This window comes from Diceros bicornis, chromosome 6, assembly GCF_020826845.1.
Source record: "Diceros bicornis minor isolate mBicDic1 chromosome 6, mDicBic1.mat.cur, whole genome shotgun sequence".
In the NCBI taxonomy this organism is placed as follows: Eukaryota; Metazoa; Chordata; class Mammalia; order Perissodactyla; family Rhinocerotidae; genus Diceros; species Diceros bicornis.
The window spans coordinates 29,126,145-29,142,788 of NC_080745.1; the positions used below are offsets into that span (position 1 = coordinate 29,126,145).

The following is a 16,644-nucleotide window of genomic DNA, read 5'->3' on the forward strand; positions in this document are numbered from 1 at the left end:
GAGCATGCCAGACTGGCCCTGTATGATCCCATGTTGCCAATACTCTCCACCTGACATCTCTGTGAGACTAAAGGGAAGGACAAACACCACCTCATCACACTAAGTTTTCACTGATTGTTTGATAGAACATGTGAACGTTGGCAGCAATCTAAATTCGCTAATCAGGAGACTGATTTTATAACACTCCCAGTAAACTTTCAATATATTTCAAACAACCAGACACATAGAAGTTCTTAGTTTATTAATCCTCTCATGAAAAATCTCCACAATCACCACAGATAAAGTCACTGCAGAATCTTTACTCCTTCTGTGAATCAAAGAAAAAGAAAAATTTAGTTAGGAACTGCCTTTAAAACTCTTTAAAAACGTAAGTTCAAAGTCTTCAACAAACTCCAAAATTAATGACACTTATGCAGAACGAATATTAGTAACCTAGAATCATGTTAAGTTTGTGTGATCATAACACAATGTAAGCATCAAGAAATAAAACAAACATTCAAGTTAGGAACAAAACAAAAAATAAGTTAAAATTAATCAACTTTAAAAACAAAACCATGTCATTTAGTTTAAGAGGTGACAACTCTTAAGAGCATTTGTAAATCTACTTCTAAATCTATTTCGCATGCTCTACTTTTAAATTACCACATCAGTAAACTAAGAAGTCTAGTGATCTAAATGAAAAGCTTGAATGATACCTGTTGTCCAATCTCCAGCTCACTGAATCAGTGGCAGGGAAGGGAGAAAGGAGGAGGGAAGAGGGAAAAGAAACATTTCATTAATAGTTCCTTTTCAAACTCCAATATAATCTGCATTTAAGTGCATGCAATCAGATACCTTAAAGATGACTGGTTTGTCCTTTGCAATTGTATAGAGCACTCCCCAGACACACACACTGACTTTATTCCTCCCAATTTCGAGAACACCTTGCCTGATTACTATGGTTCTTACGTAAACAAGGTGGTGTGATGACTTCGCAACAAAGAGAGAGATCATTATGCCAACCGTAGTGCCAATGCAAGCTGCCACTGCCTACATACAGATGAAGTACATGTCTGAACCTCGGTCCCTCTGCTCTGCCCAGCAACATCATGCTCGGCAGGCTAGCACTATCAACAGATCTGGGAATCAAACCAGCCTAAAGTCTAATTTTACCACAATAAGAGAGCTCTAAATGATAAACCAAGTCTTTTAAAACCTGTCTCAGTTCAATACTTTAAAAGCCACCATCGCCAACAAACAAAATCACATAGTGCAAATTACTATTTAAAAAGAAGCAGAATTTAGCTGAAATAAAACTGCTTCAATTGCTCTTCAAACATGAGACCATTTATTCCTTAACTTAAAATAATCCTATTGCACCCAAAAGGTAACAGCAAATACCAATTCCAACACCCGAACAAAAACTGAATTAAAAGGAACATTGCTATGCCTGATTTTTTTTTTCAGCCAAAAAATGCATGTGCCCACGTATGCATTCATTTTCCAGCCGGCTTTTTGTAGTACTGAAAATGCACCAATGCAACTCAAAGCAGAAATAGTGCCAGCTCAGGTCCCCAAAGGCAACCCCTCCACTCATGTCACCACCCAAAGGCTGAATGAAGAACGTGTTAAACGTCCTGAAGATGTAGATCAGACGACAAATGTTGACTGATTCTTTTTGCAACCTCTGAACTTCTGCCCACAGGTATAAGCCTCACAAACAGGGAGCTGTCCTAAGCAGCAAGCAGTTCCTCTGGCAGTACATCCATTACCTAACTTCATGGCACTGGGAAGTCAATGTGATTACAGTCCTGGGCAGGCATACCAGGCTTACTGCCCAGCCTGGCAGGGAGTCATGGGTAAAGTAAGCACACAGGGGCAGTGACCACCACTGTTTTCAAAACCCTACTACCTCCAACCTACTCTCAGCCCACATTCCATGTTACTCATTTAGGCTACTCAAATGTGCAAAAATGTGTTTAAAATGGGTAGTAGACCATTCTGACCAAAATACTCATGGGGAAAGCATATTAATCACAATGTGCATATACAAATATGCTGAAAATTTTTCAATTAAAAAAAAAAAGACATCAGATGGAAAGCTGGAGATCAAGTAAAAAAAGTAATAAATAGATAAGGGAGATGGTAAAAGGCAGCTTTGAGGGGATGCTCCCAGGACAGAGGATTTGCCAGATTTCCTGGACCAGTTTATTACCAGAGCTGCCAGAGAACTGATCAGTCTCCAGGGTCCCCAAGGGAAAGACTGCTCATGATGGCCTGAGAGGACCCTTCCCAAGCCCTGTGTTAACTAAAGCCATTGCTGGGTATGTAACTCTGGGACATAGCATTTCCCAAGTGCAAGTTAAAAGGTACGTACTTTGTAGGGTATCCACCTTCCTCCACTGGGTCACTTCACAACATAACATGCATTTTTGAATTTCCAAAATACACGTGATTAAAAGTTTTTCTCCTTTGCTAACACACTACTTTAAAACACAGCAGTGGTACTATAGTAGATCACACTATAAAAACTCTCATCCAAAAGCCAACATGCAAAGCATCAAAGCAAACTCAGTGAAGGTGATGCATCCCCACACCGTGCTCACAATCTCAGTACCTGCTAGACACTTCATTTCTGATGAACAAGAAATCCAAGAAAGTAGAAGGAAAAAGCAAAAAAAAAAAAATTTCACAGAACACTTGATTATTTGTTAATTTAACAACCCAACACCTTAATTCCATTCAACTATTTATAATTAGCTAGCAAAGCTGGTAAAAAGCTGCTTATCATTAAAATCACTTAAGCCATGGCTAACTGGAGAGGAAAGCAACTGAGATGCGAGCCGCCTCTCCAGCAGGCCAAGGAAACACGGGCCACATTGATTCAATGGCTTCTTACCCCAGCTGTTCATTTTAAAGAAGTTAAGTTTCAGGGAACTAGATCTGCTCCCCGTTTAACAGTCTATGCCAATTAGCAGAAAAATGAAAACTTTTCCTGATAGGGCTTGCAAGGCACCCACCAGAATCACTGAACCAATGCGGCACCGTGCTGTGCTAATCTGTGAGCTAAGGGGTGGGCGAAGCTACTCTACTGATATGTTAAGATACTACATTACGTAGCTTCTCAAAACACGTTACCTTCTGTAATCCAGAAGAAGTGGAAAAAGAAGAAACATTAAGAAAGGTTATTAGATCCTTCTTAGAAACTAAAGACCTGCAATTGACATTTCTGTATTTCCCTTGATGAACTATACCTTTTTGCCAGCACCAACATTGGCCTTCGCAGTTCCCCTGACTTTCTTCATTCTGTTCTTGCGTTCCTTTCGCTGTTTTCTTGAGGTCTTTTTCTTCTCATACAGGCCATGCTGAAAGAGAAGAGCATATACAGATGATTTGCAAACATCAACTCATCATTACCCACTAATCTGGTAGGGAAATTAACCAGATGAGAGTTCAAAAAACACAGCTTCCAAAACTTCAAGTACATTTACCAATACTTGTTTGTGCCAGAACAGAAAGGGTCATTGAATGATGAGACAGCATGTACAGAATAATGGCACAGGAAACAAATGTCCTCTCGATGTTCCCTGCATGGAGGGAGCTGTTATTGTTCAGCCTTGAGCCTACAGCAAGCTAGCTGCCCACATTTTGGTTTCCCTTCAGGATCTCTTCCATTTCAACTCCATATTTACTACTCTCAGCTGACCGAGGAGCCTTTACCAAGCGCTCTACCCACCCCCAATGAAGACTGCTTCCAAATCTTTACATCTCAGTTTTTTTCCAATGTCACCTCCTTAGGAAGGCCTCCCACACTGCCCAACTAAAAAGAGTGCAGCATCTATCTACCACATCACCGTGAGTTCCCTCACAGCTATTCTATAGGAAGAGTTACCTAACAGCAAGGAGGGAAAAGGGCTAAAAAAATAACAGATACAAGAAATATTTCAAAGAAACAACCCACTTGCTAGTTTTCTATTTAAAATGTAAGCTAGGGAGCTTCCCCAGTCCACTGCAGTTTGCTCTGTAGTGCTTGGCACTCAGGAAATATCAAAAACCTTTCACGGTTCCTGGCTACCTAGGAGAGTTTAGTCCAACCTCAGACATTTGGTAATAAGGATCTCACTTAATGTGGTATCAACTTAGCTTTCCAAACTCATCCCCCTACTTCCAACTGCTCTCTCCACGAGCACTACTTTACCTGCCTTTCCAGACACAGCTCAAACGCCACGTCCTCAAATACTGCAGATCCCACTTCTGAACCCCCGTACTCTGCGCATTTATCAAAGAACCTTTTCTCTCAACCCCTTAAGAGTTCTTCAGGTGCTTATGTCACCCCTCCCTAGACTGCTTGCTCTTGCTCCTTCCACTGCACCCACAACATCACATCACTGAAAAAATGTCTTCAGCAACTGTAAAACAAATGAGGAGACCTACTCTTGCAAGTCTGTGTTTGGGTTCATTTTTCTTTGCATAATCCAAGGAATCATAAATCATGCCAAAGCCAGTTGTCTTCCCACCACCAAAATGGGTTCTGAATCCAAATACAAAGATGACATCTGGTGTGGTCTTGTACATTTTGGCTAGTTTTTCCCGAATTTCTGTCTTAGGTACTGTTGCCTTCCCAGGGTGAAGAACATCGATAACCTAAAAAGAAATATCAAGTTTAGTGTTTATTATAACTAAATACATCTTTAAAAGTGAAGAACTAACCAAACTTTGACGTGCCCTTCCTTACCATTTGTTTCCGCTGAAGTAGTCGGTTGGTCATGAACTTCCTGGTCCGGATAGTTACTGTGTCGTTCTGAAAACATCACACACTAGTTAATAAAAATATCTGAACTTTTCTTGACCTTGCTGTGATGTTCCAAAACGTAGAACTGCACTGTCCAAATCAGTAGCCATTAGCCGTATGTAGAAAATAAAAATTAAATTACACTTAAAATGCAATTCTTCAGCAGCACGAGCAAGATTTCACATGTTCAAGAGCCACATGGACTAGTGGCAGGAAAGCTTTAAAGAAAAAAGGCACCATTTCCCATCTCCTCCCAAACCACTTAGCACAGTGCTAACTCACAGGTCACATTCACACACGAACTCAGTACCGAGAAAATGCACTCGAAGCTTTGTGTGAAATCTGTTAAGTTTTACTTCACCTTGTTATGGGAATCACCCTGGAGCAGGGTTTCTCAATCTCAGAACAGTATTTTGGTCTGGCTAATCCTTTGTTGTGGCCTCTGTCTCCTGCATTTTAGGATGTGTAGCAGCAACCTTGGCCTCTAATTAGTAGATGCAGGTCCCCACTTCCCAGTCGTGACCACAGAGGTCTGCAGACTTTGCAGACTGTCCCCTTAAGGACAATAACTCTCCCCAGGTAAGAACCACTTTTCTGGAGTAAAACTGAGACTCAGAGAAACGTTCTAGTCGCAGGACCGTGTTTACAGCATCCTGCACAGATTGGACACAAACGCTGCACACTCGTCTTGACCAAACTCGACAGCCCACAGAGAACCGTATTCCCTTCTGAATGACCCGAAAACTCTCTTCTACATAGTAACTAGCAAAGAACGGGGGCACTCAGCATGTTTACAATCACTAAAACGGAAAATTTTACTAAAAAAAGGGAGAAGAGGAGGCTTTCACGGCAGCCAATGACTACTAGATTTCAGCTTGTCTGAAAAACCACGCCAAACTAGGTCCACTTCGCCAGTACTCAGTTCTTGAGAATAAAAGGTAAGGGCGACCATGGCGTGCAGATGCAGTTAAAAACGGACGACCCCTTAGAATAACGGAGCTAACTAATCGTGCCTTAGGGCAGGCCTTCTAGTGGCTTCTCTTTCCAGGGTCTGTTTCCCCAGTGAGAAACGAGAGAACCCATCCGGCTGGAAACACCTTAGCTCACACGCGGGAACCGGCTCACTCGCCGCAACTCGCCGGGGCGCCGCCGGCACCCTCTTCACCTCCCGAGTGGCCATCACTTGCCAACGGCCTGGCCCACACTGGGATGCAGGAACGACGCGTCTCACCCCACCCCATCCAGTCCACGGTGCTCCTCAAGGCCGACCAACGCAGCAGCCACTCCCGCAGTCCCCAGGCCCTGTACTCGGAAGCCCAGTGGGTCCGGACTCCCCGCAGGCGGTTCCGAGGCGCTCGACAGCGGGCCTCCGTCAGATACAGCCAAGGAAGACCAACCAGGTTTCGGGCGGCCGTGGCACAGACGGGGGGACCAGGGGACAAAGGATGGCTCGGATATGCGGCGGATAACCGCACCAGACCGAGGAGACTCACCATGATTGCGGTGGATCCTCAAGCAGCCGGGGAGGAAAAGAGGGTCCCTTTCTGCCGGCCAATCATATCAACGCGCACGGAAGGACCCCGGGCGACGCCAGCGTGGGGGCGTGGTTCCGACGAGCGGCCGACCGCGCCAATGCCTGATTGAAAGTGCCTACGGCCCCGCCTCATCGATCCTTGGCCACACACTCCCAGGATTCTAGACTGGCCAATCGGAGGTCACACGGCTCTGACGGCTAGGTTTATGCAAGCAAGCGTTCAGTTTCAGCTCAATTTATTATACTGAATTGTCCGTACTTTAAATTCTGGTAAGCCGAATTTACAGTTTAAATTACCTCCATCCGAGTTAGAGGTTGGTAAAGCTCAAAGGCATTTTAGGAGATCCTCTGGACTAGCTCCTCACTTTACAGTTGGGGAAACCGGAGAAACCCTTTGTTATTTCAAGTTATTTCAAATGTGCAACACTCACTGTTTAAATGTATTGCTAAGTATCATTTTTCTGAGATTCTGGTGATTTTCTGATTAAAAATTTTAAAAAAACTCTTTAATTGTCGTCTTCTGAAAATCTTAATCCTTCCAAAAAATGTGCTTTTGATAAGTATTTGCTTGATCCAGAAAATTTAATTGTTTAAAGTGAAACGTACCTGTGAAGAGAAAGAACGCTAAGTGTCCATGTTCAGAATTTAGGGAAGAAATTCCCAGAGATTAGTGTGGACCTGGAGACCAGGATGCAGGCTTTGAAGGCAGCCTTCCTATATTCTTCAGAATAGTAAGAATAGTTAATATTCATTGATTGATTGCTGTGTACCTGTTAAATTCTGGTTACTTTTATCTTCCTTTTGCCATTAACCTTCCACCAACTCTAAGAAACTTACCCCTTTTAAAGATGGGGAAACTAAGACACAGTGAGGTTAAGTAACTTTCCCAAGGTCACACAACTTTTAAGTGGTGGTACCTAGACTCCCATGGAGACACTTTGTTCTTAACTTCTAGATGATAAGAGTCTCATCAAATCTTGCTGGTATAGTATTGTTAACATCACTCCAAAGATATATCAAGTGGTTAACTGCTGACATAGGTTAGTAAAATCTGATTTACTTTGCTTTTGTCTGTGACATTTGTGTTTTGCTAGTGAGACTCCTTGGAGTCTGAAAATAAGATAACGTCCCTTCTTAAAATTCGAACCATTTTATTGGGTTCTGTTGAGAGTTTCTCACAAACAGTAAAGAAGCAAGTTTCAGGTTCTATAGCGCTGAGTCCCGCGGTGGTGTGGTTTCCTTGCTAGTCTCACGCACAAACATGTCACATTAGGATCACCTCCCAAATGTTGTTACAGACTGTAGGCAAGCCGTTTATTTCCTCAATACACAGAATGATCTTCACTTCCTGTTCGCCCATTGTTTCCCTAGCTCACCACGGCTCACTTCTTACTCTAAACTGACAGATTTTCGGCTTCTGTTTTTGTAATCAAAAATATAAGTTTAATTCTTTTTTTTTTGCCAAGGTAACTTTATGAACTAGCGGTGCGTGCACGGCCGTGTTTTCGGCCCTGTTAATTTCCTTTTTTGGTGGTCGAGATTGTGCCCTCTGTTCCTTGGGCAGGTTCACTTTAGCCTCCACCTTTCCTTAAATAATTAGAGGCCCTTAATTAACATGGTATTGATGTTGATAATAACGATTTTCCATTTTATGCAATTTTTGGCTCTCTGGTTGTCTGTTATGAGAGGTTCGGGGATTCGATCGGAGACGTAAAAGACACTTTCCACTCCAAACAAATGGACTGAAGGTATATTTTATTATATAGAGGATAGTAAAGGTGATAGTCTGCAAACAGATCCAAATAGGTCAAATATTAAGAGGGAAAAAACATCAGCCCGACTGGAAAGGGAAAACACCCACATTGGCTGAAGAGAAATGACACAAATCAACCAGAAAGAGAAACACCAGGTTGACGGAAAAGAGAACACATCAAATCAATTACTTCATATCAAATCAATTACTTCATATCAAATCAATTACTTACAACATCCACGCCCCACTGCCGGGAGAGCCCTGTCAATCAACGCGGCTAGGCAAGGATCACACGTCCTGGGCAAGGTGTCCCTTCCACAGGTGGAACTCTCACTAGGGCTCAGTTTCCAGCAGTTTTTATACCATCAGTAATTTTCAGAGTAAGCAATTACAGAGTTTGCAGAGCAAGCATTTAGTGTTTCCATGCACAAAATGGTTATCAGTGGCGTACGTGCACTGAGCCCCCTGGCTAACATCCCAGCCCAGTAGTTGTGTACGTGCATTGTTCTCTTTGGTTATCGTCCCAGCCTGGCACAGATGGCCAGTCCATCCCGTGCTACGACGCTCCAAGAGCCTTGAAATGTTACAACTTGCAACTCTCTCCGTGGGAGAAAGGCCAGTTCCCGGGAAAAGGCCAGTTCCCACCACACAGAAAGCAGCTTTGTATTTCTTTTTGTGCTGGTGGCTGTAGGTCAATGGAGCGGCCAAACATGGCTGTACTCATGTCAAGACATTGTCTAAAAGTCCTGAGGCAAGAGGTTGCAATTTCTCAGTATCAGATGACATAGAGAAATGGACGGGGAACTGGGATTTTGAAAATACATGGGAGGCCTCGGTGCAGTTTCAAGGAGGTGCCGCCAGGTGGCGGTGTAGGGAAAAGGCACAAAGCGGCGTGCCCGAAGCCTCTCTTGACAGACACACGCGAGCAGCGGAAGAGGAAGGGGCCACGTGGGGGATCTCGACGGTGGCCGAGAGGACGCCGCGGATGCGTTAGCAACTAGTCTAGAAGCACCCCTAGGAGGTGTGAAGAGCGTCGTCTCTCTAATCCAGCTCCCCGAGTCTGGAGGCAGGTGCCCCGGTAGCCGTCACCATGGTGAAGGAGCAGTTCCGGGAGACGGATGTGGCTAAGAAAATGTAAGATGGAGCAAGAATGGCCAAAGGGCGGAGAAATGAGGGGGAGATGGGTCCAAGGTCAGGGGTCCCGGGTCTGGAAGGGTCAGAGGTGGGGGTCATTTGGAAGGGGAGGACCAGAAATCAGCGGACGGGGTGGCCAAAACTCAAAAGCATCAGGGTAGGTCAAAGAATGTTGACCAGACAGAGGGCATTTCAGCGTCTGGGGGCCTGCAGACCGGGGGTGGTCCCTGGGTTTGGGCGGAGAAGGCGGAACGCGGCGTGAGTCTTGGCGATGCGGGCACCATGGGCCGAAGTTCGAGTTCTCCCGAGCTCAAAAGATGGCACTTTTCATTCAGCGAATCTTTCTCCAGTGCTGCGTGGGGAGCGGTTTAGGGCGGGGATTGTATCTAATTCTGGTTTTGCTGCAAAGCACATGACACAGAGGCAGTATTTGCTGACCAAAAGGATGAGGTTGCCAGCTAGAAAGCTGTGCCCCAGGCAGATGGATAGCAGTCTCAGAAATGATGCTGCTATTCTGGGTCTTTTCCTTCAGAGCTTATTTATTAAGCCATGTCCTCTTCTTAGAGCTTCCAGTAGAAAAATGAATCGGTTGTTCTTGCAGCAGACGCTTACTGAGGAAGGTGCTGTGTAGTAGGCCCAGTGATAGGCGTTAGAGAGACGACATAATAAGGCCTTTACTGCCTTGTCTGGTTGGAGAAGGTAGACAAGTCAACGTTGGGTATGACAAGTGCAAGGACAAGGGTAGGCATAGGGGGTTCTGAGAGCACCAAATGGGAAAGGGTTTCAAGCAGAACAAAGCAGACCAAACAGCCTTCCTCAAGGAGCATACTGGAGGGAGAGAGGGTGAGTAGTGGGAGAGAAGCAGGAAATTTGTGTTCCAGAGTCATCTTGCGGTCAGTGAGGAACCTTTGAAGGGTTTTAAGCAGAGGAGTGTCTTAATAAAAGTTCTCCTTGTGGAAGATCTCTTTTGATTCTTGGGGGACAGAATAAAAGGGAGACGTTGGAGTCCACTGCAGGGTTCCAGGCAGGGGGTGATGATGGCCTGCACTCAAGTGGTAGAGTCTTCGGAGAGAGTGGTTTTCAGAGGAGTTTAGGGTATAAAATTGACAGGATTCGTAGGGTGGCCGTAAAGGAGAAATGAGATTGACACAGACTGTCTTGCTTGAGCAGCTGTGTGGATGTTTGCTGTTCCTTGGAATGGGGACTATGTATTTTACCTGGATGAATCCTCCAGGTGGTTTCTCCATATCCACCCTGGTCCTTCACACCCACTCTGCCCACATTCAGATGTAATCTCTTCTCACAGAGCGCCCAAGGGATTCTGTTAAGATGCAAATTAGCTCCTTGTCACTTCAACTGAAAATTCTCTAGCAGCTTTCCGTTGCACTAACATTTACATTCCCTACCAAAATTCCCAAGCCCTACATGGCCTGACCCCTGCACATCTCACTGACTTCATCTAGTATCGTTAGCTTTCTGTGCTCTAGTATACTGGTTTCATTTTGTTCCTTAAAAATGCCAAGCTTGCGCCACTCCTAGGACCCTTTCCTAGTTATTCTACATCAAATGCTTGACCTCCTCCTGATCATCCTATGGCTGGCTCCCTCTTATTCAGAATTCAGCTTAAAGGTCAGTTATACAGAGAGATTTTCTGACCACATAACATGTAGTTGTCTTCTCAGACTCTTTCTACCACTTCACATCATTTTCATTCTCTGCATCTACTCATTTTTGTGTTATCTATTTGTTTATTGTCTGTCTTATATAACCTGTGTCGTCAGCCCCTCAGAATGGTAGTGACAATAGGAAACCCTCAATTTGTTGGAAGAATGAATGAAGGGACAGATTTGGGAGAGAAAGTATTGAGTTCTGTTTTAGATGTGTCAAGTTTGAGGTGCTTGTGGGATATCCAAGTGTAGCTGTCCAGAAGGAGGTGTCTCTACGGTCTCCACTTGAGTAGTAGCTGGCCTGCGGAGAGAGATTAGGCAGATATCAACATATCAACGTCAATGAGTGACACAGTCAATCAGGAGGAATGTGTAGAATGAAAAGAAAAGAGGCTGGGAGTTGTAACCCTAGGTAGGGAGAGACATCAATACTTAAGGGATAGCAGTAGAAAAAGAGACCATAAAAGAAACTTAAGGAGCAGCCAGAGAGGGGAAGAAAACTCAGTATATGGTGCCAACAAAGCCAAGAGAAGAAAGTATTTCAAGGTAAGGGTTGGGTAACTGCCCACGCTGCAGAGGTAAAATGAGCAAGTTCTTGCTGGAGTTAGCAGCAAGCAGGTAGACTCGGTGGCCTTGGTGAGCACCGTTCATTTGATAATGAGAGTGGAACCTGTGTTGTAGCAGAATGGAGGGATGTTTATCAAGGAAAATGAGAGAGGCTTGGATGTATTTAATCCTGGTAGAGCAGAACCTGTAGAGAGTTGGAAGGACAAGGTTGGTTATGGTGGATCACGTGTGTAATCGTCATTTCTGGTAAGTGGTTTTGACATCATTGCTCCCTTTTCCATTCCAGAAGCCACATCTGTTTTGGAATGAAGTCACCCGAGGAGATGCGCCAGCAGGCACACATCCAGGTTGTGAGTAAGAACCTGTACAGCCAGGACAACAACCACGCCCCCTTGCTATATGGGGTGCTTGACCACAGGATGGTAAGACCCCTGCCCCTTCCTGGTTCTCGTGTTTTGACTTGTTGATGAAACTGGTGCCTTACTGGATTGGAAGAAGCGAGGGCTTCTCTGCACCTCCCCTATTTCCCCTGCACAGCTCAGACCGAGTTAGGGACTCCAGCCGTCAGTCAGCTGGATGTGAGTACACTGCAGCTTACAGATGATTCTGACTTAGTCACCTGGCCACCTGGGAGGACTGGTCCCACTTTCCTGTCCAGTGTCTCCATTGACTATTGGGTATGCTTTTATCCAAAGGGTACTAGTGAGAAGGACCGTCCTTGTGAAACCTGTGGGAAAAACTTGGCTGACTGTCTGGGCCACTATGGCTACATTGACTTGGAATTGCCGTGTTTCCATGTGGGGTACTTCAGAGCAGTTATCGGCATCTTACAGGTAAGTGCATATGTGTTGACTTCCAAGGCGTAAACTTGGGAGTTATTGATCAGGGGCATTGGAGTGGACTTAGGAATTGTGAATGATGGAGGATACATCTAGGGAAAATTTTTATACTAGACACATAATAATTCATCTTGCAGTAAATTAAATTGCTTAGGATTCTTTATTCCTTGATTTTTCTTGAGTAGGTGGTAGATCTACCTTGTAAAAAAATAATAATTCAAGCAATACAGAACACAAAGAAAAATAGATAAAAGTTAACAAAAATCCATAGCCAATTGGCTGTGACTACAGCTAGCATTCTGGTGAACATGGGCTGCCTCTCTGCATATCTTCGTGTAGACCTGTGCATGTGGTCACTCAGTTAAGTGTCCTGGGCAAGAGATAGGAGTGGCATTTTAAGAAGAAAAGACTTTTTTCCTCTCTTATCCTTTTATTTGTTTTGTTTAATTTTTAAAAGATGATCTGCAAAACCTGCTGCCACATCATGCTGTCCCAGGAGGAGAAGAAGCAGTTTCTGGATTATCTAAAGAGGCCCGGCCTGACCTACCTTCAGAAGCGAGGACTGAAGAAGAAAATCTCTGATAAGTGCCGAAAGAAAAACGTCTGCCATCACTGTGGTGCTTTTAATGGTGAGCGGAATGCATAGAAAGCGTCCTGATACTCACTCTCTCCTGTGTCGGTTATTAGTTTTATGCAGTGTTTTTCTAAGTCAGCTTTTTTCTTGCAAATGAGGCTTTAGAGCCTACCACTTGATGTACTATTAGGAAATGCCCCTCTCTTTCTTTCGTTGCTGGAGCAGTTTCAGTAATTTCATTAACCACACTGCAACCTCAGGCCAGCCTAACCAAGAACCTAATTTTTCTAACCTTGGTAAATAAAATAATTCTTATAGGTACTGTAAAGAAATGCGGATTGCTGAAGATAATTCATGAGAAATACAAGACCAACAAGAAAGTGGTGGATCCTATTGTATCAAATTTCCTTCAGTCTTTTGAAACTGCCATTGAGCATAACAAAGAAGTGGAGCCCCTGCTGGGAAGGGCACAGGTGAGCCTGAGAGAAGCATCTTCCTACCTCCCCCTCCACCTCTGTCTCCCACACACACATTCTCTCCCTCCCCACTCTGATATACACACCTCCTTCCAAAATGAGTAGTCCAGTTAATTTAGATCTCCGGGAATACTTCTTGTGACACATGTTCGTCTAGCATTAAGTTTAATGTGGACTGGCCTTGTAACTAACATTTTTAATTGTATAGATAACGTGTTATGTTTTTATTGTAAAAGATTGTAAAATTATAGCTGTATAGAGCATAAACTGAGAGATCTTGTTTCTCACATGGATAATGGGCTATAAGAAATTGCAGGTGGCCATTACTTTAGTTGGCACAAACTTAACCAATTGAATTTTAGGAAGTGTCTTATTTTGCCTTGCTCTGATTTTGATTAGTATTAATTCATATAGTACTGTCTAGAATGAATAAGTATATGAAACTAACAAATTAGTTGAGTGGCTACTGAGTACCAAACTCTGTCAGACCTGTGGGGGAGCCTCAGGCTGCGAGAGAGTCGGCTCCCAAGGATCCTACAGTTTAGGTGTGTCAATAGCCATGAATCTGTGAAAAGATAACTAATATCACAGGGCGGAGTGCTAACTCACACAAAAGGCAAAGACAGTAAGTTCAGTGGGAAATCAGGGGGAAGGTGTCACTTGGATTTGGTTAGGAAAGACTATGAAGAAAGGTGTAGTTTGATCTGGTCCTTAATCTTGAGTAGGGTTTAAAGAGGCAAGAGCAGTGAGCTTGGCCTGTCCAGGTAGCAGTGTCTAGGCTCATTCTGAGGCTATGTTTGAAAGACCAGAGAGAGCGCTAATAAAAGCACCTTGCCTTTGGTGACTGCTGTTACCGTGTAGGCACTGTTCCATGTTCTTTGCGTGGGTTACCTCATATTTAATCCTCACAACAGCCCCGTGAGGCAGCATTGCCCAAGATGACAGTGAGTGATGGAGCAGAAATCCTAGCCAGCACGAGTGGAGTGCAAGACTATGCTATAGAAAAGACAAACAACTGAGGCTCCTTTGTAGAGGGCATCCTGCTCTGAGGGTGTGGAGCCATGGAAGGTTTTGAGTAGGGAAGGGACGTGGTGAATAAATGAGGAAATTTTAGAAGAGCCTGACTGCTCATCAGAAGACACTAAAGTGAAAAGGCAGGCCCTGGGCTGGGGGGAAATAGTCCCAATTCATGTATCTAACAGAGGACTCTTATATCCAGAATATAGGAAATAGTTCTTAAAAATTAATAAAAAAACAACCCATTTTTTACAAGTAGGGGCAAGACTTGAATTGGCACTCTCCAAAAGGGTGTATTCAAATGGCCAATAAATGAATGAAAAGTTGCTCAGTGTTATTAGTCATCAGGGAAATGCTAACTAACCCTCCCCCCGCCACCTGCCCCAGAAAAATTAAAGTGTAAAAAAATTAAAAACGAAGTGCTGGCAAGGATCTGAAGCAGCTGGGACTCGTACATTGATGCTGCAATGTAAAATGCTACCACCACTCTGAACAACAGTTGGCCATTTCTTATAAAGTTAAACCTACGCTTACCATATGATCTAGCAGTTTACTCTTAGGTATATACCCAAGAGAAATGAGGGCATATGTCCACAGAAATGTTCGTAAAAGAATGTTCATTGCAGCTTTATTAATAAAAGCCAAAATTGGAAACAGCCCAGATGACTGTCAGCAGGAGAATTAACAAATTGTCATAGATCCCCACAGAATACTGTCTTGCAATGAAAGAAATGAACTCCTGACATATACAACCTGGCTGAATCTCAGAATCCTGCTGAGAGAGCGAAGCTTTATACAAGAGTATGTAGTGTATGATTCCATTTAGATCAAGTCCAAGAACAGGCCAGACTGATCTGTGGTGATAGACTTCAGGAGAGCTCTTACCCCTGGGGTGAGGGCTTGGTACTGACTGAAGAAGGGTATCAGGGTACTTTTTGGAGAGATGGAAATATTCCATATCTTTATCTGAATGGTGGTACATATGTACAGGTGTGTACATGTGAAAATTTATCAGTCTCTACTCTCTTCTGCAGTTTACTAAATGTAAATTATCCTTTGATTTTTTTTAAAAAAAAAAGGTAAAAGGAAAGCAGACCTTGAAGCTAGGTAGTGATAGTGGATCCAGAGGCCAGAGTCGCTGTATGCAGTAAGACTGGACAGGAGTTGGTGATCACCCACTGTGGAGGGGGGTGTGAGAGGGAGTCCCCGTGTGTCGGCGTCAGGAAGAATGGCAGTTCTCCTGGAAAGCGGGATGGAGGGCAGCAGCGATGGGTTCAAGTGGCGATGTCTTCAAGGTGTTAGAATGAAACTGCTGCAGGGGAAGTTAAGGTGCAGCCTGAGAGGCGATCTTGTTCTTCTGCGACCGTGCAAGGGAGGTGCTCTGCGGGCTGGTGGCTGTGTAGAGGAGGCCAGAAGCCTGGCAAGTGGCCTTGGGCAGTGAGCATGAGGGCTTTCACGGGTGCAGCCTTGCTTGTCATCTCCCCTGCACTCCCTCTGCTGCTCCAGGGTCAGCCTCACCACCACTTTCCCCAGCCAGCTCTCTGCCCAGCAGCCTGCGGCCACCGTCCTTCCTTGCTGAGGACTGGTCCTCTTCTCTGCTCCACGCTCTCTGCAGTAGCAGCGATTCTCTCTAGGGCCTGGGAGGCATCTTGTTTGGACAAGTCTCCTAAATGACTCAGCCAGGAGGTAACCCCCTCCCATTTAAGAGTCACTTGTCTATCATATCAAGCTGGGCTCTCAGGGCATTCCTCACTGCCACCACCTCCCGGTCCTCCCCACCCCACTTGACCCAGGGTGACCCAGAGGTGTTTAGGGTAGTGGTTTAGTGAATAAGAGCTTTGGCTTTGGGGTCAGACAGACCTGAGATTAGAGCCCAGCTCTGCCACTTAGTTGAGTCCTTGGACACATGACCCCACCTGGACCTCAGTTTCCTCAACTATAGAACAGGGATCACAAGAGTATCTGCTTTAGAACTTTTGTGAGGATAAGAGATGAATTCCAGATCAAGTGCTTAGCACGGTGCCTCGCACATAGTGAGTGCCTAGAACATGTTACCCAGTTGCAGTGGTATTTATCACTGCTACTGACGTGCCTGTAGTAATAACAATCATGGTCAAGACAGATGAGGTCTCCTGCACCTCCGCTGTGTGCTCAGACTCACAGTGTCCCTTCAGCTTAATGAAGCCTCCCCTCCTCCCCCTCCTTCTCACCAGAATCCTCCATCCCTTAGCTTGTTCCACGCAGCCTCCTCAGCTCTCGGTACCTTTCTTTGATCCCACCCTTACCTCAACCTCAAGGTACATTGTGCCTTG

General features: G+C 44.6%; 2 protein-coding genes across 4 annotated transcripts in view; one reads left to right on the forward strand and one right to left on the reverse strand.

The window, feature by feature from the left end:
- Positions 1-220: 220 nt before the first annotated feature.
- RPS24 (ribosomal protein S24) lies at positions 221-6,349 on the reverse strand. Of its 3 annotated transcripts, none has more exons than XR_009220441.1 (5): positions 6,265-6,349; positions 4,715-4,780; positions 3,234-4,623; positions 696-2,614; positions 221-307 (listed from the first exon to the last, which is right to left on the reverse strand). XR_009220441.1 is itself a non-coding variant. In XM_058543105.1 (5 exons), exons 1-5 carry the CDS (start codon positions 5,949-5,951, stop codon positions 299-301), a joined length of 411 nt encoding a protein of 136 aa, XP_058399088.1. In that variant the 5' UTR covers positions 5,952-5,966; the 3' UTR covers positions 221-298. The 3 variants fall into 3 exon arrangements, 1 of the variants encoding a protein (XP_058399088.1); XR_009220440.1 differs by lacking the exon at positions 6,265-6,349 and adding an exon at positions 5,937-5,966; XM_058543105.1 differs by lacking the exons at positions 696-2,614; positions 6,265-6,349 and adding an exon at positions 5,937-5,966 and having other exon boundaries at positions 3,234-3,344; positions 4,414-4,623.
- Positions 6,350-9,010: 2,661 nt separating this feature from the next.
- Positions 9,011-16,644, forward strand: part of POLR3A (RNA polymerase III subunit A) — a 47,607-nt gene continuing 39,973 nt past the window's right edge. Inside the window, exons 1-5 of the mRNA XM_058543106.1 lie at positions 9,011-9,192; positions 11,713-11,848; positions 12,122-12,259; positions 12,723-12,894; positions 13,158-13,312. Of these exons, the coding sequence (XP_058399089.1) occupies positions 9,149-9,192; positions 11,713-11,848; positions 12,122-12,259; positions 12,723-12,894; positions 13,158-13,312 (645 nt within the window). The 5' untranslated portion in view covers positions 9,011-9,148. The remainder of the gene's footprint in view (positions 9,193-11,712; positions 11,849-12,121; positions 12,260-12,722; positions 12,895-13,157; positions 13,313-16,644) is intronic.